Raw genomic sequence first — 25168 nt, forward strand, 5'->3', positions numbered from 1 at the left:
AAGAGTCGGCTATTTGTTACAATTGCCTATCCAAAAAATGAAGATTCACTAACTGTAACAAACTAATAGCTAAATTAACATATTTAAAATTTTTTTACCAATTTCATGTGATACGCATTTCTAAAGCTACTCAAAACTCAAAAAAAAAAACATGGAATATAGAGTGATAACTTGACTTGTCGATCCATATAAGTGACCCACACTTATGTAGCAACATACTATCAATTTCATACCACAGTGTGTCAAGAACGTGACATGAATTCGGCTCAGGTCACAGAAAAAGATGAGCTGAATTCATACTCAGGCCTGACATTACGAAAACGAGTCAATCAACTATGCTTGAAAATGACGTTTGAGCTGCTAATCAAATTTCAATTGTTTCCTTTAACATTTTGTTGTTAGCTATTGTTTCAGAAATAAACTAGGAAGTCCGTTCCCACGGGAAGGTTATTACACAAATCAGAATCTTCCTAACACTGAATACATGCTTGGTGGATTTGGATTACTTTTTGTTATAATAAAATATCCTACAATAAAAGAATATTTCGGGGACAACAATTTGACACAGAACACAGATTGTGAATCATTGTGTTAGTGAAAGTGCTATTATCATATAATGTTGTGGATGGTGATGGTAAGCTTGGTTTCGAATCAAACTACTACTTGACTCTTTATGTGTAGCGACATTAGATTGAAATTAATTGAAAAAACACTATTACATAGAACAGTTTCAAACCCTTGAATGACATCATATCTAGCAATTTAAAAAGCCAACCTAAAAATGGAAGTTTTCATCACTGTGCTTGTAGCGACAACGACAACCATATATATATATATTTATAAAGCACCAAAATGAATGACAGTAATTATTACACTGATACAACAACACTTTGTAATGGGCAATTCCGCTTTTTTCATTTTTATTCTGCTCCAACATCTCTCGAATAATATGCTTTTCATTGCCAATTTTGAAGCTGATCTTCTCGTAAAACTACAAACCCAATTCTAAACATTTTTCAGTAATTTTGTTCCATTTTTTCTTTCTTTTTGAATTTCATTCATTTCTTTCAGTATTTTTTCTTTCAATTTTTCACTTTCCAGCTTTTCTTTTGCTTCCTCCTCAGCTCGTTTTCTTGCTTCAATCGCAAATAATGATCTAAAAAACATTCAGTGACAAATTGACTATTAATGCAAAATGGTATTTATTGATGAGTTTGTGATTTTGGCAAGAATTAATTAATCTGCGATATAAAAGTTTCTCAAAGATAATAGTGATGGATGCCAAATCAAGCCAGTGATGTTTATGTTTTGACATTATGAACACAGGAAAGACAGATCTGTAATCTCTGAAAAATTGACCATCAGAATTCTCCATCCTCAAAATATTGATCATATAATTCAAGTTTTAAAAATTCATTTATGTTCCAAATTCATGTAGCATTGAAAACAACATTCAATGGCTATTTTTCTATATCTGGACTGATCATAAGACGAATCTTTGATTTCCGATCTTTACACCCTTAAAATATCATCAAATATTCCTATGACTCAAATATCAAAAACAATGAAATTTGGCTCATTATAATCCTCACCAAAGAAAAGAATACTTGCCTGATTTGTTTTCTTGTCAAATGAACAAAATCTCCCTTTTTAATATCTCGTAATAATAATTTTGATTCCCGATACGCATTCTCCAAAATACAGGCATAAAAATTAACAAATAACTTAACATAAATGATCAAAAATATGAGGAGAAATATTCCACCATGCATTGGATGTTCTGCAAGTAAATTGTTCATGTATGCTCCTGCTGCATAGGCAACTATCTGAAAGTTTGGTATATTATCGAAAAATGTTTGTGCAATCTAATGTCCGTGACACAAACTTATAAAAGTGTAAAGTAAATACTATTTGAAATACATATAGTTTTTTCATTTTCACAGAAGAATCAAAGCAAAGAGAACTTGGGTTGGGTTGGGTTCAACTTGGGAATAGTTTTATTACTGTAGTTTGTAACATTAACATAAAAAGAAAACTTACAGATTGTGTTGCTCTCAATATGCTGCTGAAATCCAACATATCATGAAACATAATGAGACCTGAAATATATTAAACAGTGATAAAAAATCGGGCGATAATTGTGAAGTTGGCGCATCTGAAAAAAAGCAACTGGTAAAGTATTCCCAACATGGACTGGTAACTAAGGAAAGTCTGGTTCGTCATATGATTAAGTCATCTGGTCGACTTTCCTCCCACCTGGGATAATGAAATAATCCTATTTCGAATGTCTGAAAGCAAGATACAAAATTCGCTTTTGGCCGGCTTCACCATGCTGTTGGATGAAATGATTGTTTCTCGAGTATCATCTTTAAATAGTACATCATATATACGTATAATCATACACATCATCTCAACAGGTGGTTACAAAAAACAACACCCACCTGAATGACAGAAAGCCATATATCCAATAAATAAACAAAATAAATGTCCTGCTAAATCGAATCTTATAATTTGCATTGTCGCATTTGCTAATCTGAAGTGATGGTGACCTTCCATTATCTAAAAAAAACGTTTAAAAGTCTATACGTCAGATTTGCACAGGTTAACCTTGATATTTATTGTCATATATGAAATATAACTTACTGCAACAGTCCTCATCATAGTGAAGAATATACAATATCCAAGTAAACAAGTTAAAGTGTAATCAAGACATGATGCAGTGTAGAATAGAAATAAATTATCATTTCCTGTTTTAGTTGCATGAAGTGCTAGATCTGTGTATGTTGCTCTGTGAAATTGAACAGTTTACTAGTAAAATCATAATACATTATACCCCATGTATGCAGGGATTCACATCTATATGCTCTCAACCACTTAGGAAAAGCTATGTTACATTACAATAACAAAACCATAAACTTAAAAATGATAAATTCAGGGAAGAGGTACTGAGTACCTGGCTCGGCAGTGAGGCGCATTGTGCTAAGCGTTAGGAATACGCTCGCCACCGCACCTCTGATTACTCTGTGTGAATTCCCAGGTTTGAGTCCCATGCGTGGATAGTTATTTGCGAGGACTGCTTGACTCCTTGCTGACGTAGGGTGGTTCACATAACCGCTGGTCGGTTAGGGCTTCCTCCACCATCAAGTTCATGCATCTGAAAACAAATAACTAATCCCATACCTGACATGAACTGGTAACCGGATGAGAAGCCGTGGTCCGCCATAAGATTAAGCTGCCTTATTGGCTTTCCTCTCCCCTAGGTCAACATGTAAATCCTATTCTAACTTACTTTGATAAAAAAGTAATGACAGCTCCAACAGATGTGATCAATGTTAATATTTCAAGAACATTCCAAACATCACCAAAGTATTCAAATCCTGTTTCTCTAGCAAGACTCACAATATTGTAAATGAAATAAAAAACCATTGCTAGTAAAGCAAACAAACTGATGAACACAATAACGTCATATGATGTCCTGAAACAAACAAAAGCATTAGTTATGAAGATCGTTAAACTTCATTTTTAATACAAGCAAGGCGATTATTGTGATCAATTGCAATGATACTGTCAAAACTATTGTTTCTATTATTGACCAAAAACATTCTTGTGAAGTCTAACAAAATATAATTATAGATTAACTTACACAATATGATGAGTTCTCATCACCATTAATTGTAAAGTAACATGCACTTGACCTGTGTTTGGAATTTCTACACCAAGTAAAACAATACAAAATAATCGAACTGCAGTGTTGTATAAAACTGTTTCCAGCATGACGATTCTAAAAGAAAATTTTTGAAAGTTTTTACATGCCTACCAATGAGGAGAAGTTTCTGCATTTTCTGAATGTATATCAATCAACTACACTGGTCCGATGCCCTGTTCATGATTCTACTCATTATAAGAATGTGTGAGACCAAATTGATGATTATCGTAACCAGTTGACAACCTCGTAGGTGACTATTCTGTGCAAATTTATTATTGATTTTTTTGCTACCATCCCAACTTTACACAATTGCTTGCTGTAAACAAGTTCCTTCAGCAAGTAAATACACCAATCTGGGATGACTATTGACTAATGAGCTTTTTCCCTACACAGAATGGTATCCTAGCAAGAGATCATGGTTCGCTGCATGATTCAATTCATACCCTTGACTGGCCGAGAGAGCTATTTCAGAAAATGCTGATCAGCAGTGACGTAGAGTGAGCATGAGCACCTTATTCATTTGACTTGAACCCCCCAGATGTTTATCTGTAATGGTATTCGATGTACAATGTGTATCAGAACAATCCTCAAACAATTGGTCGACTCAAGACTGCGGCAAAAATAAGACAAATCCTCATACAGGAGTGTGTGTGAGTGATTGACAATTTTGCACAATGGATGTAAGTCTGGCTTCAATGCCGAAGAGGGCTTTGTAGCATATTTTAGAGAGAACATAACTTCTAACTAAACTAAACTTCCTAGAGTTCTTAAGACATTCATGGGTTCTGTTTTATGGGGTCACCCTGTACTACTGAAAGCATTAATTCAAAGCTATGCCTAAGTTTTTCCAACATTCTCAAATGCTTATACAATGTTATGTGAATATTACAGTCTTCGGATTTAAAAAAATATACCAACAACAACTAATTTTCTCTTAAATTAATTCCTACAAATCTCATAAAATCTTACCTAGATTTATCATCAATCCAATTATTATCTTGTAAATATTGAATAATCTTTGTTGCATTATTTTTATTCTTAGTAAGTTTTGCAACATATCCACCTAGATGATAGTTATCATGTTCTCCTAAGAATGGTAGAGAGTATGGATCGCCAACAACATAAGTCCACGGACTGAAAGAAATTACAATAATAATATATGATAATCATAATAATATAAAACAACTGGCCTGGAATCATAACACCATTGAAATAGAAAACGCCAGTCAATAACTTATATGTCTCTTCATAGCATTTGCAATGAAACATAATCAGGTATATTTGATTCATGATAAAAGTAATAGAATTAATTTTGATACCTTTGTTCTCTCTTGTAATGCATCACTATCTCATATGGATGATATTTAAACCAACCAGTTGAATATTTTTTATTTTCTTCATAAACAACTGATTTACATGTTGATGTTGTTTTTAAATATGGAATAACAGATGTGTAGACACAGGGTAGACCTGTAAATGAGTTGGCAAGGTTTGTGAAGGTTTCATTTTTAAAAGTAAAAAGAGTATGGAGATGAGAACATAAGGATTGAAACGCATTACACAACATTTTGATACTGCAGCCGATTAGCCATGTGCAGTATTTGCATATGTGTACCACTTGGATCACATACAATCCATTTAGTTGGCACAACTAGTTTCTAGATTGTGAAACCTGGTAGCACACTTGTTATATAAGTGATTCATTCTTGTAACAAATTTGTTGTAATCATTGTAGAAACCAAGTTTTTTGATGTCACATGTTAAAAATCTCTAATTAGTTAAAACACTATGCCTTCCACCAAGCAACACGCACAACAAAATATACTGCAGGGCTCAACACTATATATCAAATGAAAGTGTGAAACACATATTAAAAAATTCCAAGTTTTCCGTTTCAATGAACCTAAACTATAATGCTTGAACACAGAGTACCTACCCTCTGTGATCCTTTGCTGTCTCAAAGTTGGGGGTCCAATAACCAATAATTGTTTATCTGGGAAATGGGAGGTGTGACCTCCATACAAACTGTCAATCAAAGGTCCTTTAAACCAATCATAAACATCAGTTCGAGTTTTCACTTTCATTTTACTCAAGACTGAATTTCCATCAAACATATTTTTAACAGCTGTCTTGAAATATATGATCTTATTATCATGAAGTCCGTATGCAATTATCAACAGAATAGCAAGATATATGAGATGAACTGATATGTCCTGGAAATACATATTAATATAAAATACAGTGGATATATATATGAGAATGAGGAAATAGTTTAGTTTACAAATAAACAACTGAGAAGCGATTAATTTAATTTCAGTGATTAATTTTCAGATCTTATTGTCTATGGCCCTTGTCTGAGTGACTGCTGACGCAAACAGGCAAAAACCATTGACCATAAGTATGCTTGTGAATACTATTTTGTAGCAAGGAAAATTACTGACCTTTATTCTTCTTTTAAAAACTCTATCTTCCAATTTATCAATAGTTTGATTTTTAACTTTATCAACATCAGGATATTTGTAAGCTGATTCGGTTTCTCGTTCCTTGATTAATTTTTGTAGTATATGACGCGGATTTTTGTGTCTTCGAGGAAGAACTGAAAATATTCATTGCGCAAAAATATTACAAACAATCTATTTGCTATGAATATTGAAAAGAAGAATTGCAAAAAATTACAGAAACTCCATACCTTCAGTTCCCAGAGGAGGTACCCAGTCTGATATATCATGTCTTGGATTATTAACAACAATAATATAAGCAAGAAATATTGCTTTGAATGGTTCCAATACAAACACATTCTGAATTATTCCACTCAAAAGTGATACCAACCTGAATGAAGCGAAAACAAGAAATTAGCATTGCATTCATGACTTGAACTAAGAATTTACAGAGCTTCAGCTTTCAACTCATAAACAATTCATACTTGTTTGTATCACATATTTATTACCATTGTTTAGAAATATGACTTCCATATGTCATTCCATACATCAAACTGAGCACAGAAGATCCAATGATAATAATAGTAATTAATATCCAGGCAAAATAAATACAAAACCAAGGTAATGGTTTAAAATCAACAGAATCAGGATCAACATCCATGACAGTAACAACTTTTGATCGATGATGAGCTTTTCTGAAAAATGAATAAGGGATAAAACTCAGAGTTTTTTTTTTAAATTGCACTTACTGAAACGAGATGTTACCTCTTTTGTTCTTGCAAATCTGCATCTCCGTGAAAACCAGCAGAAGGTAAAAGCAGTTCCCTTCCATCATATTTTATTTGTTGTTTTCTTTTTCTCTTGTTTTGATCTAAATGCTTACTTTTTCGGAGTTGAATTTTTCTGTCTTTATCAATAATTTGTATTTTGGATGATTGTTGTATTTTACTGTCTGAACATGTTATTTTCTCATAGTTGCTTCTATGTGATGATGTCATACTGTGATGTCTTTTAGATTTTAAATGTCGAAATCTTGGAACACTTAAATCCATGTTATTCAGCTCTCGATGTCTCAAAAGATGTCTTGAAGATGTCAATGTTCTATGACTAAACCTTCGGGATGAAATCCTTTGTTGAAGATCAAAATCTGATATTGATGATGTAATAGTGTCATAGTTACTTGTGTTGCAATGGTGATATCTATGATGTTGTCGAGATTGTCGAAATATCACAGACACAATGTAGGTCGCAGGAAAACATAAAATACTACTTTCCAATCCTGAAAACAAAAGGAATATTAGTAAATCAAATAATAATTTAATAAAGTATTTTTTGTAAAACTTGTCAAATTGGACAAAACCTCCAGTGTTAGATATAGGCTTATTTTATAGCAGTTCACATGATTAATATTTATTAGATTGTGTCTGACATCTATGACACACAGATGTGAAGCTATGTTAGAAATCATCAATGTCAGTCTGTATAAATCATCAACTCACCAATAGCAATATTTGACCATTTGAATGAATAATATCCCAGATCAATACTAAGAGAGGCTTCAAGTCCATAAAACATGAGAGAAGTCAACATTAACATGAATATAAGGATTGAACAACAAGCAACGCGTTGAGTACGAGACATGTCATGTTGTGACCATGGACGCATCGCAAATAATGAATACCAGAGATGTCTAAAAAATAACAGAATGCCAGATAAATTGACACAATTTAGTGCTGTAATATCAACACATGAACTCACCTGTCTTTCAAATAATTTTCACTTTTAATTGTGAACAAACTTTTAAATGAATGAAGATGTTTGATAGTGGCTGCATGAACTTCAATATCAATTTGACATTCTCCCATATGATAATCTGATAGCCAGGTATTCACAAGAAAAAACCAACATTCATTTGTTTCATAATCTCGAACAACAAGACGATCAATGTACCTGAAAAGCATTCCTCAGAAATTTCTTACCTGTTCACACATTGCTGTCTCGTATGTCGGCTAATAGGGTATTGGCAACTGGACACCAATTTCATACTACAAAGCTGATATTTAACAGTGAATTTGGAAGTTTATTAGTGTTCAGTTCAAAAAGAACTGATTTATGTGGTAATTATGCTAGCTAATGTGGACCAAGCTTGGGATGTCAGATGTAAATGAAATTTAGGAGAGCATTGTCTGTGGAACTTGGCCTAAATAATATTTACATTCTTACAGTGTTGGTGATTTCATGTTTCTCTAGTACAAGTGCTGTATAATTTAATGAATAATTTTTTCAGCCACTTGTCAATATTGAAAATATCATACCATTCAGGACTTGTACCTTCATTACCATGCCATAATCTAACAGTAGTAATATCACCAAGACATCCAGGTGTTGTAATAAGAAATGTAATAACACTTCCTTGTAATAAAATTCTTTCTTCTTCACATTTCTAGAAGATTATTACAATTTAATGGTTACAATGAAAAACCGTGTGAATGTGAACAAACATAGTGATAATTTATGATAACAAAACCACAAATACATAAATATGATTATTGCTCTCTTTACATTACTTGGGAAACTGAAACCAAACAGTAATTTTCAAAATATCAAGAACACACATGCAACTCCCCAATAATAAACAATATGACATGTTCAACATAATTTGAAAAACGAAAAACTATATAGACTCCTAAATAGTTGGTCATTCAAAATATCAATATTTTTTTCTTCAATGATTCTTTTTGTATCTTAAAAATATCACCTACCTACCTGTAATATATGAACAACACCTTTATCATTTGATCCATTAATTTTAACAACAACAGTGGATGAAGGTCCAGATCTACGACGATTCCCAGTAAATATTGTAAGTAAATATCTGTAGTGTTCATTTGGAAGATTGTCGCTCACTTCTATGTAAGAATGCTGTTTAAACATAAACAGATGATAGGCATGAGACAAGTGTATGATCACATAGATCAGTTTTTCCCAAATTTTGTTCGGTCGCTGACCCCTGCTTTATAATCTTGTTTTTGACGGACCCACATTCTATGCCTAACAATCGAGAAAGAGTAATGTTTCATTTACATCATAAAAACATGAACGATATTAATGTGTTGAATGAGATTGCTTTCGACTGCACTATTTATCAATTGTCATAGCAATTTGTGACAAGCAAACTCGTAGGTCCAACTCTACGGCAAGTCTCAACCTATATTTTTACATCAAATTGGTAAAAGATGAAAATGCTGCCTCACACATGTAGATTTTTTAAATTGCCCTCTCTGACATTAATTTTGTCAGCAAGTTTTGTCTACAACGTTCCAAAGAAAAAAAACAATGGCTTTAAATCAATCATTAGAGATCCATTAGACTTATTTAATATCGTCGCAGACCCCCTGTGCATTCATCACGGACCCACAGGGGTCCGCAGACCCCAGTTTGGGAAACCATGACATAGATTGATTCCTTTGAAGATACAAAATGTTTGGCCAAATCAAAGTCACACCTCAGTAAAATATACTCACAAAATCCATATCAGTTTTATCTCTCCATCTTGCCCAAAACAAAACCGATCCAAATACTAAATACATTCCAAATACTGTTAGAAATATGATTGGATTGTCATAAAATTCCTCCCATAAATTCCAGGATACCTTAACAACAAAGTAATCTAATGTGAAGAGCATAGGTTTATGTCAACGATTTCATGGTCATAATTTTCTGAAAAAACTATATGTAACTTGATTGAACAAAAATATTTTAAAAAAATGGCCACAGGTCAATCGTGGTTGATCTGAGTAACATTATGTGAATTAAATACCAACAAATACTTTAGTTAAAATCAAAAGATTAATTAGGGATCTTTTGTTCAATTTCCAGAGCAGGACAACTATTACAGCAAAATGTTTCTGATGTATAGATAGGATCTATGGAAGAAACATAGCAGAAGTTAAAAAAACCAAACAACTTACCTTGGTAAAATCAATTTTATTTGGATAAACAATTAATCTTGATGAAAATAAATTTGGTGAGGAAATTTTTCTCGTTCTTGAAAATGTTTGAGAATCACATTCACACCAAGTCCATTTGTCTAGTGTTGAAGTCAGAGTGGCCTAGGAATAGAAAAATGTAATCAGCTGAAAAAAATTGTCCTAACTCCCAAACCAAAATGTTTTACAATTACAAACCTTACAACCATCACTATTCCAATCATTAATCATGTCATCCCAGAATGTACACTTTGGGGCATATGTCAATATTTTGAAACTCACTGGTTGGGTAGATTGAGTCTCTATTGTTAAATTGAAAATTGTATGACCTTTCAGGATAGGTATTGTCCAAGTAAATCCACCTTGAGATGCAAATTCTGTGAGATGATAAATTAGGGTGAATTAACTAGGTGATAACTTCCTCTGCTAACCATGTCTATGCATTTGAAATATTTACCTGGTAAGCTACAAGCAAATAACGCTGGTTCTGTGGTTCATATTATTTTTTAAGCCATATTATTGGCATTTTATTATCCAGGGATAAAAATATATAAATACTATCCTATTCAATGGCGAATCAAAAGATGATTTCCAGACATTTTTCACAAAATAGGAAAGTAACATAAGACTTTTGACTCAACAGAGCTTTAAAGAACTATCCTTTGTTGATTATGCTTCAAGATTGTAATATATCATTTAAATTGAAGGGCCTATTTTAAACATATATCTAAATTGAAAACGAAACAAAATTTATGACTACCTGTTTCATTGACAATTTTTTCAAGTTTGAACCGATCCATTTCCAGAATGTTACTTTCTTGTAAAGTTAATTTCACTTTTGCAGCTCCCAAAACATCATTTGAAATTATTCTTATTTTCAAAGCTACATTTTCATGAGGACCTTCCACAACAATTGGTAAAAATCCGCTCCATAAACCTTGTTTTGTTTCGTTCAATTTTACATTAAAATATTCAGGTTCAGGTTGATGATTTAACAAACCATATTTTATTGGTTTTGTCAAGGAAAATGTTTTTGTTTCTGATTTTATTTTTCCTGGAATTTTGTGAGATTTTGACAAAGTTATTCCAACTACTTCATCTGCTTTGTTTGATTTTGTGTTAAATTTTGTGTTTGAAGAGTTGAATCTGAAAACCTGGCAAATATATTGAAATAGTTTACCAAATGTCATCCATATTACACCATCATCCTCAACCATCTAAACATATTTTTGTTACCTGTATATTCAATAATTCATTATCATCAACATCTGTCCCTTCAAAATCTCCAACTTTGATTTGTACCTCATCGTCAGCTAAAGTCAAATCTATTGAATCGAAATAGACAAATTTCAAAATGTATTTGAAATGCAAATAAATTGTTGTGTCTCAAAAATGTTGTTTCCCACTTATCGCCATTTTAATATATTTGTCCCACTTCACCACATTTGGTTCACACTTGGTTCTAAATTAGGGTGGACATATATATCAGCGCAAATGGTTGAAGTAAGCATACATAGTGGGATTTGTGCCATGTTCTGGTTTAGTATATATATATATTATTTTGGTACAAATTTAAAGTAATCATATAAAATTAGATTCATACAATTGGGGCACGTCATCGTTGAGACACCTCTCAATTAATTGATTTAGTAATATTCGCGGCAAGACAAATTACCATAATCTATATTTTTTACAACACAATATAACATAAAAAAGAATAACTCACTTTCACTTTGTTTATATCGCACAATACTAGTATCCACAGATCTTGTTTTAATCTTCAATATTTCATCTCCAGGTAGAATTGCTTCAAGCATTTCACGACTTAAATCATCAACTATTGTTGTGAGAGTTCGATGGTTGGATGTTGTAGTAACCTGGAATGTAGAACTAGGGCTATGTTTCAACTATCCCTGAATCAGTAAATCTTGACTCGAAACATAGTTTAGTAAAAATTGTGTATTCATGGAGTCTGAACCTTTGCCTGGAACTCTTTTTAAGCATAAAAAAAAATAGGAAATACTACAACAATTTTCAACATTCCAATAAATAACCAAATAACTTGTGTAGTTTTAAAATTCTTGGATCTCACCTCACTTTCACTCATTCTCTGCATAATATTGGATGAAACAAGCAATGATGTTTTAACAACTGATGAAATAGAATCAATTGATGAATCAATATCATTATGTATCCAGGTAGATACATCAGATAGTTTATTTATGAGGTTTGCCTAGAAAAATAAAAAATATATCAACAGGTTGAAAGCATTTGAAATTAAAATAAAAAGTAAATTTAAAACAAAACTCATATTTTAAGTAGTTGCCAACATCAGATGATGAGCCATACATGCACTTATAATTATCCTATTGCCTTTGAAGATTTAGAGTACATTACAGAGCAACATTAGTAGTATTTCATCAATGAAATTTTGTTTAGATTTACATTTACCTGAATAGTGTCATCCAAGCTCTTGAAATCCTCTGTTGTAACTTGCAGAACATCTGTAGTTTGTTTCACTGATTCAGTTGATGTAAAAATTGAATTCAATGCAAAATTCAATATTTTCTTTTTCTGAAATATGAATAATATGTTTGATTGAGAAAAACATTAAGTTTGATTTATATCCTCATATCATTACTGAGATTCTTCGTCTCTAAAACGTGCATATCCAAAGAATTTGATATGACTAAATATTCTACACAATAGATGTGTTTTGGTCGGAAGCTGAAATCACGTAAGAAATTATTTCTATGTACTCTAGAACTGCTATCTAACTTACCAAGTTCATAGAAAAATCAGGATTCTTTGATAATGATGAAACAAATTGAGCAACTTTTTGTGAATTATCGGATTTTATTGCATTTTCAAGTACTTGTTTTAAGCTCTGAGATTCTGCTGGAATTTTGCTTTTTTCTACTTGTATTGGGAATATATGATGTGAACACGAACCAGCAGAATTACATGTTTCTGCTTGTATTTGAATGTAACCAGGTGGAAGAATTAAATCTGTCATTTGAGTTTCATAACCATATTGTAGAAGAGACGTGGATTCTAAAAAAAACATAAAATTAATAAATAAAAAATCTACTCTACTTTTAGCTTGTTTTCCAGGTTTGCCACGAAGAGAAAATACCCAAGTTTTGTGACATTAAATATAGCAATCAGAAATCGCATATACTTCTTTAGAATATAAAAGAAAATGGCCTATTACATATATCTGATATTCTAGTACAAGTTTGTGAATCTGATTGATATTATCTGAAAGTGTAAAGTGAATGGTCACCACCACATATTTATCTCGTGACTATGAAAATATTTTTCAATATCTTTCGAAATATTACAGTATAAGAATTACCTCCATCAATCAAAGAAAACTTGATCATGAGTCTTTCATAAGATGAGCATGTCAAATTAAAACTTGTGATGAATCCGAATCCAGTATTAGGTTGATATGAACATTTTATTGCAGATGGAGGTTGAATAATGTGGGTTTTGATAGTGATTGATGCATTTTGACCAACTTCATCAAAACCTTAAATAAGTAAACATTATTATTAATATCTAAAGTTTTGTCGATAAGGGGGAAATAATAATTAACAATATCACAATACCTATTCGAGGATCACTAAAATTATTCGTATATCTAAACATCAGAGATTTAATCCACATACTATGTTTAACTCATATGACGACTGAAAATAGATGAAAGAAAAAGGTAGTTACTAATGATAACATGGGAAGCATTAAGTTCAAACTACTAATTAACCTGTAGCGGTGATAAGAATAGCTTTTGTTGAATTGATTTGCTCTAAGGAAGTAGATTCCACTTTACAAAACTCTTTCAAATCACAATCACTCAACTTTCCAAATATTGTATTCCATTTGTATCGCACGCATGAATCACATTGGATTTGTAGAATCAAAGGTTCTTGAGGTTTCAATACTTTTTTGCAATTCACCCAACATCTGTAATGAGATATTTAATCAGAGAACAAAACAAACAACACGAAGCAACAAATAAAAACAAGATAAAAATAATACACTCACAAAATATTCAAACTTGGAGCAGGATGTGATAAAATGAGAACTTCTTGATCAGTAAAAACATCTTCATATCCAGATAAACTAACAAATAATCTGATGTAAAATTTATTTTTTATTTTAGTTTCATCAACATTGATTTCAACTTTTGTTTGATTTCCTACAAATGATGGATTCCAACCAAAACATGATCCCTTATGTTGAAACATTCCAATATGTTTATCAACAGGTAAATCTTCAATATTTAAAGAGCAAAACCAGTCATATTGTTGATCTTGAATATGTGGATTCAGTGAACAAGTTCCATCAAATGATATTTGAGATGTGTTGTGGCCTAGTAAATAGGGAATAAAATCATTCATCAAAGGCTGAAAAGCAATAGAATTCGGAATGAAGCATGAAATATGTTTAGTCCGTGTAAGAAATTCTTTCCACATAATATGTTGACTTCATTGTTAGGAATATCATCCAAATCTTAATACAATTCATTCAGTGAGTGACAAATAGCAATACAAAAAAAAAATTCAATGGTTTCCATACCTATTTCTCTCGATGTTCCCACACATATTTGTGCATTCAATTCAATCCTTGGTATTTTAATTGATGTAAAATCTTCAACTTGTTGAATAAGAATTCCACTGTTGCCGACTTGAGTAACAATAACTTGAATAATATAAAGTCCAGGATCAATCATCCATGGTCTGATATTAAGTTCATTTGTCTCTATCACTAAGTTTTCAAATAGAATTTCATTTTCTGGTTTTGTTGTCAGGGTCTTCACCTATAACAAAAGTGATAGATAAGGTTGCGGGACAAGTAACATGAAATACCCTATTACAGTAAATGGAAAAACTTACAATGAGTAAGTAAGAGACAACCAATTTGATATAAATACGTTTCTAACTAAAGTCCTCATTTAATTTTTAGCAATAAATATGAGAATTACAACTAACCTAATCGTTTCACACAATATTTAAGTATTAATAATTTATATGCCTTAGCATCAGATAACTTACTTTATATATTTTCCACTTATACTTTATTTCATCTGTATTAGGAATGTCACATTCCATATCAATATCTGCGCTCAATAAAATCGGTGATTTTCCATGTAAACTTGATCTCACAAATGATCGAGAACTTCCATCTCGAATCTTTACTTTCCACAAGCACACAGTCGCGACAGCGCTCATTACAATAACTGATATTTCATCGCTTAAACTTTGTTTATTGTTTTCAGTTGTTACTTTTGCAGTTATAATGTATGTCCCAGGCTTGGTAAAGAGATGTGATGTGTTGTATATTTTATATTCAGCTGCATCGAATGGAATTTTTAATTCCGACAATTTGCTTTCAATAATTTTGAATGTACTATGTGACGACACTTCTTTTTCTGCAATCACGTTATCATTGATCGAAACTTTTACATCAAATGTTCCACTGCTTGTAATTTTATAAAAAACAAGTATTATCGCATGATTTGTAGTGAAAATCGGCAGTGATGACGTCACATACACGTCGTGTACTAGAGGAAAACTTTCAACAGGTCCCATCTCCGACGTCACTTCCCCCAAACTGTTATTCGCTTTCACGAAAATATCGAACATTCCTTCAAACGGAACAGACATTTCTAAAATAACCTCCCTACATTCTTGAGGATTGCTGCAAAATGCACTCGTAGTTGCTACATCTCTGTTATCTTGTTTATTTTTTAGATTAGCCTTGATAAACGCAGGACTCCCTTCATATATGAAAACTGTAACAGAAAATGTTGTCGGTTCAAGGTCAATGTATTTTATTGGTTGAATGTTTAGAATGTTGAGTTTCTCACAGAAGCATATCTTAAAGGTGTAGTTGGTAGCTGAGACATCGTTTTCTAGGACGAGGAATGCGTAATGTGCACCTGGCCCTAGTTTGTCCTGGAGTTCAATTGGAAATTGAAATACCATGTGTATGTTGGAACGATACTGTAGAAGTTCTTCACTGTAACTAATTTTTTTAGTAAGCACATACTCACTAAGCTCAGGAAAATATAGATGATATGTCACAGTGTAAAGGAACGGCAGATCAACAGTTAGGTTGAAGTTGTTTGTATTTGACATGCAACGTTGCAATTTCAACTTGTTTCCCAGTAAAATACTGCTGTTTACTAAATTATCGTAGACTACAAAGGTTGGATTAGCATCTATGAATCCAATGTATTTATTCTCATTCAAATAGGTCATTTGACATTGAATGAGACATTGCTTTTTGCCAGATTCCATAAAAAATAATTCGACAATATATGATTCCTTGGATATTTGAAATTTTTTTTTTTGATGATCCACTTGCAGAAGACAGTCACATTCAATTTCTTCAGGAATGCTTTGAATGTAAACTTTCATATATTGCTTCTTCCCGGCAATGCCAAACTCTTTGAAAATTGTGCTTATATCTGACAAAGGAATTATGAGCTTGCAAACAGACAGTAACCTCTAAATTCATCCTACGTATTTCTGATCATATCAACACCATTCCAAATGTAATAATAGAATTTTCACGTTCACGTGAATGTTTGTTTTGTATAGATATATTGAGGCCGCCTCCTCTGAGTGCAAATAATACATTTTAGTGACCAATAGAATTCAAGAAAATTACACCGAATAAAATTGAAACAAAATCAGAGGCTTTTGCTGCCTATATATCTTGAAAATTCGTTTGAGTGGAACGAACAAGCGATAGGTAGGAATGTCCTACAGACCTTCGACGGGAAGATTTTAAATTTGAGTAGATATCCATGTTATGATACAATTGCAATAAATCATTGCTTTTCAAAGTCAAAGTTAAAATTATAAATCGTATCAGATTTTATTTAGCACTCATTTAGTGGACAGGACTTTTAATTAGTCTGAGCCCTGAGGTACTGAGTATACTGACTATGATATATGACATATTTTATTCACTCACTCGGGAAGACGTAGAAAAAAGCAACGCCTCGTCCGCAAGTATTCTCTACGGCGTCTACGCCATTGAAGGTCAGGGAGAGTTTTTTCGTCGAATGTAAAATGTAAGCAGTTTCTTGTTCACAAAGACTTATAGGCAATAGACCATGATGATCTACAACAAGTTGAGCCTGTGCACATCTGTATTTAATCGGTTTTATTAATTATTGAAAAATACCCAACTTAAAAAAATGTTAATGGAGATGGAACTCACGAGGGTATGTCAAAGTCCATGAATTTTATTATCACAGGTGACTGAACTGATGCATTAAATATCCAAACAATTGACTGTCGTCCCGAGCACTGCGGATAATTAGGCGAATAGAGATGTCCAGAACCAACTGAAATTTTTTTTTCTGCAGATATATAAAATACTTAAAATACGTGATTGCTGAAGGGATGATTAGAAATACAGCAACGTTTTTGGTGATTATATTTATAGTTCCGTTCGCTATATGCCAATGGAAAAACGCCGCCCTGGGAGACGATTCCTCCCACATTACATTCACCGCTTTAAAAGATCAAATAACATTAATGCTTCATCTTGTGGTGGATCTTGAAAAAGTTATTATAGAGTCTAAAGAGAGAAATAACGCAACGAATCAGCTTGAAATATCAATAATTCATTCGAATGGAGATGTATTTAACGGTATGTTGCTTTCAGTATTCTGAGTACTATACGTAGACCCAAATCTAATTTTTTGAACCAATTTAAAACTAGGCATAACAATAATCGGGCACACAAAGCTGTCTACATAAAATTGTTTTAGATGAGATACAATATAATCCTAAAAATAGATTGGAACATGGATATGTAGCCGTCATTGCGGATTATTAAATGTACACTATTTGCGTAAAAATACCCGAGCTACATATGTGTAAAAGGCTACACCAGTATTTCACGAAGAAGATTTATATAAATGCTGTCCCCTTGCTCCAACGCGTGTTTCTGGAGAGTGATAATCGTACACATTTTTGCATTAAGATTGCAACGAAATATTCAACAAGGGATACACGCAATCCGGTGTATATATGATTCAGATTTTTCATGGCTTTTATCAAATGCCTATATTTTGTGACATGCAGCTACCTGGAGTATTTTCGGGAAAAAGAGGCTGGATGACAATTCAAACAAGAATGAACGGAGAAGTCAATTTTGATCGTAGCTGGAATGACTATTTACATGGTTTTGGGTTTCCAGATAGAGAGCATTGGATAGGTCTCCGAAATATTTTGAGAATTACGAAACAAAAGAGAGTCGGGAAATTTGGTATCAGAAATTTAGCCTTCCGCATTGATGTGGAAGACTGGGACGGTGTTACTGGATTCATGGAGCATAGTGATTTCAGCATGTTATCAGAAGAGTTCGATTTTGAAATATCAGATCTTGGACAATTCAGCGGAACCCGTGGCCTCGGTAGTCACCTAGGCTTCAACGCTCATAAGCCATTCAGTACGTACGATCATAATAATGATCGCAGGCGAAATGAAGCATGCGTCAAATCCCAGAGAGGTGGATGGTGGTATGGTTTTTGTAGCCATACAAATCTTAACGGAGTTTACTCTGCGCGCAGAGAAAAAATGACAGAAGAAAAAATATTTATCCGAAATTGGGGAAATGTCAATCCCAGAAATACCGCATTTCGATATGTTTCCATAAAGCTTCAATGAACGATTTTTTGTACTCAATGTTTCTAGATGCTTAAATAAATAAGGATCATTCCTTCCAATAACATATTGCAATATGGGCAATTTCTCATATTAAAAAATGAGAAAATTTTAATTCATAATCCAACAGCACACCAGACTTCGACACCGATGCGTGTAATACGAAAGGCAGATAAGATAAAGTGGACAAATTATAATTAAAAAAAGAACTAAAAAGGCAAACATTTGGAATATAACACTACAAAAGTCTGTTTATTTTTAGACCATTTCGTGGTGTAATGTAACGTGCATCACATTAGAATGTGCAGTAAGTGAGACTCTTTGTTATTCTATTTTTTCGCTATAAACTATTGGAAGTATCAATTTTGTCTCTCGTGTATTTCGAACAATCAAAAGTGGCGACCTTAAAGCTGAGCTGAGTTCAGGGTTGACTCAACGTAAACCTGAAGTAGCGCGTACAGAATTAATTTAGAATCTATCGAATTCTATGAAATCGTATTAACGTATTGCTATAATTTTTCATTTACAAAGTTGATTGTCAAGGGAATGCGCACGGTGACAGTATTTATATTTTGGAAATACCATTGTATGCTTGTGACGAACACTGTCATTTATACTCCTACTTGTTCCCAAGTACGCGCTCCCACGACTATCTAAACAAAGGTGGTCCAAGGTTGTCGGTCTCGCGGGCCACACTATAATTTTTGTGTTGTTCGCGGGCCACAATAATGCCAAGAATAGGTAAACAGTGCCTTAAGGAGAAAATGCCGTTTTAGTTTGTCACCGACACAACTTGCAGACATATTAAGCAAGCATTGTGGTATTTTCCCTCTCATATCCAGTCAAAAATCTGTTTGAATTCGTCAGATTTTTTTTCAAACTCATGTTTACAAAATAACTGAAGATTTATTGATTACCGATTTTTACCAAATTTGAGATACACGAGGGCAATTACTAAATTTTCTGACATATATAGGCAGCATTTTTTTGTAATACTGTTTAGGCTGGTTGCAAAAAAACACCCGACAGGAATTATATTGGTCAGTCATTACATTATTATTTAGTTATCAGGCATAGTGTCAACCTAGGCTAATAGATTCTTCATTCGATTTTTAGTTTTCTATGAAGTTTATATTGTTAGCAAACATTCCCGACCGAAAATATAAAAACCAGTTAAAAATTAAGACTTGCCAAGCACATCATTTAACTTTGCTAATTGTCTCAGATGGCCATAACACTAGTCAATTCAGTGACAGCGACGCGGGCCATAAAAAATGAAGCGACGGGCCACATGTGGCCCGCGGGCCTGGGTTTGGACCATCCTGATCTAAACTAATAAGCTACTGTGTATATATATTTAAATATAAAGGAGTTAATAAAGATACTTGCGATATTTGCCCAATCGTTCAAAAGTATCTGAACGACTTGACGGCGGTCAGAAATAAAGCCAAACAAAAAAATTGTATAGAATAATACGTACTTATATTTCCAGCTTATGCGCCAGAGCGAAACTTCAACCGCGCTATCATTTTGAGTTGTTAATAATGGTCTGATCCATCGTTTCTCAAACCTCTTTTGCCCCGGAACACCTACGTCTTTTATCTCGCTTCGCGGAACACCAAGAAATGAGGTCAAATTGATAATAAAAAAATTGTGTAATGGATTTGAACCGACTTATCACGAAATCTTTTGAGGATTTCAGTTTTAGGCAATCCAACAATCCATTGAAAGAAGGGTGAATTTAGCCTATGGTAAAATTGAAAAGTTTGCTGCAAACTTTTTAATTAAAAAATTAGGTAGACGGTAAGTAACGATATTGAACGATTGACGAAAATGCCACGCTTACCAGACTGGCACCAGGCCTGTCCGCCTGTTTGTCGTCAGTTGAGAGACAAATTTACGACACAGGAGCGCCAATGTGCGACCGAGATTGCCATGGTGACCAATTTTTTCGCAAATTTTGATCTCTGCCCGGCGGAACACTCCAAAGACCAAAGTAGCTCGCGGAACAACAGTGTTCCGCGGAACACAGTTTGAGAGACGCTGGTCTAATCACCGAGCTAGCGTATATTACGAACCAAGTCGGGAATCCCTAATTTATACGAATGGGTTGATGTATTAAGGGCGGTTCCATTACATTTGAACCCACGTACATTTGAACCCATGACAATTGCACCTGTATGCTATTGCACCTATGAAATTTTTTTTGTTTCACGGATAGTTAAACCCATACTAACCCTAGCCCATGGGTTTTAGCACCCGCATATAGATTGAACCCGTGGGTATACGCATGGGTTCAAATGTACGGTCACCATCAAGGGCATGACGCAGGAACGCCATGCCGTTTGATAGTGCCTTCGAGACCTTATTCATTAAAAACCCATCCTACGCGCAAAAAGAAAAGTGATGTAAAATTTTTTTTTAACATTAGCTCTTATGGGGAATGTGATCACCAGAGCAGAAATTTGCATTTTTGGTAATTTTCTAGATATCTTTCATTGTATACGTGAGCAGTTATGAGGATAGAATATTTTTTACATCTTCTTTAATATTTTTATCATGATAAACATGGTCAAGATTTTTGATAATCGTTCATTAAAATTTCAATGAGAGCGGTGTTTCCGATGATGTCATTCTCACTAGACTATGAAATTCTGCCAACGCGCCGTGCTCTGTGGGATATGTGCTGCAAATGCGGCGCTAATGTCGCTTTGGGTCCGGTACTGGAAGCATTCAACATTGACAATCTATAACCCATACCATTTCTATCACGTTTGTTTACTGGTTTTACGCATTTATACCTGTACAGCTAGCAATCATTTACTGAAGGCATGCTGACGTGTTATTTAAACTACCGGTACCGTACCAAGGCTGCAAGAGGTGAAAACTAAATTATTTAGTCCAAATAGGCTACTGAAATAGGCCTACGAACAAAAATGTTGGCCATCCTGCCAATAGGCAGGATAAGTTTTACGATACCGGTATACAAAAAAGATGAATATCTCCAACCTACAATGGTACAATACCGGTCTCCTAACTAGGTTAAAAAACATGACTGAATACGAGAGGGAGATTTATTTTGTCAACCAGAATACAAGCATTGAATCAATAAAAATTATATACAAAACACACAGTTATTCAGTATAGACTGGGGGAGCGATACGACCATCACTGTCAGCTCCCCCCTGCCCCACATGTTTGCTATCAAGATTAACAGTTAATTAAGATGTTTGAACAATTTAACAAAAACTCCTTGGAGGAAGAGTTGACTAAGTTACAGAATATTTTTAGATTCGGTTAAAAATGTAGTCCATTATTAAACCACTGCTTTTTTTTGCAGATTTTCACTTAGTGGATACTTAGCAAGTACGACAGTTAATTTATAAAAAAAATTGTAAACAAATAACAAATCAGTAGCAGTCAGCTCGGGTATTCAAACATGTGATGATTGAAGTGAGAAAAAAATTTGAAGTCACATTTAGGATACATTAAACAATTAGGATTACATTAAACAACAATGGGAAAGGTACATTGGAATCAGTCAAGCTTCAAATGCTAATGGCATTTATGAAAAGAATATGCGAAATGAAGACTGAAGTTTCCATCTGGGACATTGGAAGACGCTAAAACCTCATAGTCTAGACTTGATAGTGTGGAAAGCCTTCTCACAATGCAGAAATAATGGGACATATATTTATAATATCAATATACAGGCTTTAAATTGAACTATATGTTTGAATAAAATATCTATCTTTGCAAATAAATGCTGAAAACCATTTATTTCACTCTGCTGAGTGATTAGGGCCAGAAATTTGCTGTAGGGACCATCACCAGGGCTGGATTTACCAATAGGCTAGGCAGGATGAAACCTAGAGCCTCGAAATTCGGTTTCGAAGTTTGTAATTCTTTTGAAAACTTGACAAGTTTGAACCCTACAAAAAGTAGCCTATATATATATATCAAGCTTTTCAGAGTAGAAAATTCTGTACCTAACTGGTTTCAACCACATTGTAAACAGTCATTATTGCGTCGTTTGCATCATAATAAGGGAAATTATTATTATGCGCATTCTGCTGGAAGTTTCTATGTTAAAGTATGGCTGTAGCGGTTGTTTGATCAAAGAAATTGAAAGTAAAACTTCCTCAAGTAAATTTTTATTCTTTTAATTAAAAATTTACACCCATGAATGGGGAGAATAAAAAGTTAAATGCTTTCATATTTTTAAATTTTAAGCAATTAAATGTGGTGTTGTTTAGAGGGAAATTCTGAGCTCAAAAATATGAAGGGGCCTCTCATGGTCTAAATCCAGCCCTGAACATCACCAATTTGGGATAGGTACATGGTGTCAACATATGAACCGAGTTAGGCCATTGGATTATGGAATTCATGAAATATATAACATCCAATTAAAACCAAAATAGGTCTTTCGTTGAACGCCAGTTGTGGTCCCGGTACCGGTATACCAGTATTCTGTTATCACAAGCAGTTGGAGCGCATAACCCACAGAGCACGGCGCGTTGGCAGAATCTCATGGTCTAGTGAGAATGACGTCATCGGAAACACCGCGCTCATTAAAATTTCAATGAACGATTATCAAAAATCTTGACCATGTTTATCATAATAAAAATATCAAAAAAGATGTAGAAAATATTCTTTCCTCAAAACTGCTCACGTATACAATGAAAGATATCTAGAAAATTACATAAAATTCAAATTTCTGCTCTGGTGATCACATTCCCCATAAGAGCTCATGTTAAATATTTTTTTTTTACATCACTTTTCTTTTTGCGCGTAGGATGGGTTTTTAATGAATAAGGTCTATTTCGCAATGAAGTTTTACTTTCATTTTCAGGGTCAGATTAGACGCAATTATATAAGCCAGGCATGCTCTCCAATGATTAACTTTAACTAAAACAAGTGAAATTAACTGTTGCCCCCAAGCGCACAAATACGTTTGCAAATAAGCTTTTATTCTATTAGGGGGGGTATATAAATTATAAAAACATAAATCGAAAAGCTGATTACGTTGTAAACCTGACAAAATCCCTGGACACCTGAATACAGGGATGGTGATTGCATGAGTCGAATTCTTGATTTAAATTGGCCGTACAAAGATATAACGTTACGTACCAACATTGATGTATTCTTTACTGCGGCCGGATGGAATTCCAGAGATGATGGCAATTACCGTCGATAATAACATTATTGTCTCAGATAAAGGCATGACTAAAATCATTACAAAAATACAAATTAGGTTGGTTATTATTCTGTGCTCAGCGAGTCAGACTAAAATGGGCGTTCTGTGACATTTGCTTTCGTCCATTGCCCTAGCATAGACTAGAAAAGTTTGATCGCTTAGTGTTTGCTTTGCTGTTGACATACTATATTGAATATTGGACAATATCCAATTCTCTGTATCAAGGGTCTGCTAAAGCCAATGGGTTCAATATTTTCTGAGCGCTTCTTTGTGTCAGAGCATAACTCGAACTTGGAACTTCCTGTATGAATGGGACTAGCCTATTGGTACAACTCGATGAGTTAGTTAGCTAGCATATATTCGTTTACAAACTAACTAGTAATGAGCTGACTTGATCGCAATATGATATACAATAATTGTTCTACAATTTTTTTCAAGTACCGGTACAATCGTAAATATATACTCATACTATTGCTAAACAAGAGCTAGTGTTCGACAACATTTATAGATTGACCTTGCTGGACATACAAAATGTCGTTTATTGCGTCACCTTGGCGTAAGGGAATTTTCGTACAATTGTGATATCACTATCACCGAAACACATAGAACAAAATCAGTAAGATCGTAGTTCATAAGAATTCATACTAGGAGCCATCGTTGCAAGGGGCGATGCGTGAATATATTGTTTCGTGCCATATATGCAAGGTAATCGTAATACACTATAATATAAATGTTGTAGTACTAGAGATATTATTTCCATTGGAACAAAATTTGGTCAAGGTGAAATGAACTTATTTGGGTATTCCTAGTATAGAGATGGCATATGGAACCATAATACTGGTAGAATGCTCAAAATCATGAAAATTATATCTTGTCCAGTTACAACTTTTAAAACTATTAACATAACTCGAAGGTTGGCAAATTGTTAGGAAATGCGGATTCGCAGGCCGGGTAATGCCAAATATATGCGCGACAATTGTTGGATTATCTGCCGGGTGGCTCACATGATCACTGATGGAATAGCGCATTCTACAGCCCATGTTGTATATGTATCTATTGATTTGCTGATCAGATAGATCGAACCTCAGTGTATGCTTCGTCATGATTAAATATTTGACGGACGGTTATTTTTTGACAGTGGCAGT

The 25168-nt window shown here is 33.6% G+C and overlaps 2 protein-coding genes across 3 annotated transcripts; one reads left to right on the forward strand and one right to left on the reverse strand.

Annotated features, from left to right (window-relative positions):
• Nucleotides 1-35: 35 nt before the first annotated feature.
• LOC120332856 (uncharacterized) lies at nt 36-24338 on the reverse strand. 2 transcript variants are annotated; one of them, XM_078119302.1, is made up of 35 exons: nt 23957-24338; nt 17373-17514; nt 17124-17299; nt 15194-16611; nt 14718-14958; nt 14184-14511; nt 13903-14102; nt 13492-13668; nt 12916-13187; nt 12585-12707; nt 12226-12366; nt 11860-12010; nt 11370-11458; nt 10894-11287; nt 10332-10510; nt 10116-10256; nt 9669-9797; nt 8911-9066; nt 8460-8587; nt 7903-8094; nt 7644-7834; nt 6910-7423; nt 6654-6839; nt 6396-6535; nt 6148-6302; nt 5643-5919; nt 5026-5176; nt 4676-4840; nt 3644-3781; nt 3290-3475; nt 2644-2788; nt 2442-2559; nt 2041-2099; nt 1612-1826; nt 36-1156 (listed from the first exon to the last, which is right to left on the reverse strand). In XM_078119302.1, exons 1-35 carry the CDS (start codon nt 24060-24062, stop codon nt 1006-1008), a joined length of 7674 nt encoding a protein of 2557 aa, XP_077975428.1. In that variant the 5' UTR covers nt 24063-24338; the 3' UTR covers nt 36-1005. The 2 variants fall into 2 exon arrangements, with proteins under 2 accessions (XP_077975428.1, XP_077975429.1); XM_078119303.1 differs by lacking the exon at nt 36-1156 and having other exon boundaries at nt 1661-1822.
• On the forward strand, nt 17388-19106 carry LOC144431318 (microfibril-associated glycoprotein 4-like). Its single transcript, XM_078119304.1, has 2 exons — nt 17388-17807; nt 18144-19106. The coding sequence occupies exons 1-2, from the start codon at nt 17558-17560 to the stop codon at nt 18827-18829; spliced, it is 936 nt and encodes a 311-aa protein (XP_077975430.1). The 5' UTR covers nt 17388-17557; the 3' UTR covers nt 18830-19106.
• Nucleotides 24339-25168: the final 830 nt, after the last annotated feature.

The sequence above is a fragment of the Styela clava genome, chromosome 13 (genome assembly GCF_964204865.1).
Source record: "Styela clava chromosome 13, kaStyClav1.hap1.2, whole genome shotgun sequence".
Taxonomy (NCBI): domain Eukaryota; kingdom Metazoa; phylum Chordata; class Ascidiacea; order Stolidobranchia; family Styelidae; genus Styela; species Styela clava.

Bases quoted from the DNA above. Each gene is read 5' to 3' on its own strand.
- LOC144431318 (XM_078119304.1), top strand. From the start codon at position 17,558: ATGATTAGAAATACAGCAACGTTTTTGGTGATTATATTTATAGTTCCG. The intron at 17,808-18,143 runs GTATGTTGCTTT...TTTTGCATTAAG, and splicing joins GAATGGAGATGTATTTAACG to ATTGCAACGAAATATTCAAC.
- LOC120332856 (XM_078119302.1), bottom strand. From the start codon at position 24,062: ATGATTTTAGTCATGCCTTTATCTGAGACAATAATGTTATTATCGACG. The intron at 11,288-11,369 runs GTAACAAAAATA...TATATTTGCCAG, and splicing joins ATGAATTATTGAATATACAG to GTTTTCAGATTCAACTCTTC. The intron at 2,560-2,643 runs GTAAGTTATATT...CGTTTTTTTTAG, and splicing joins CTATGATGAGGACTGTTGCA to ATAATGGAAGGTCACCATCA.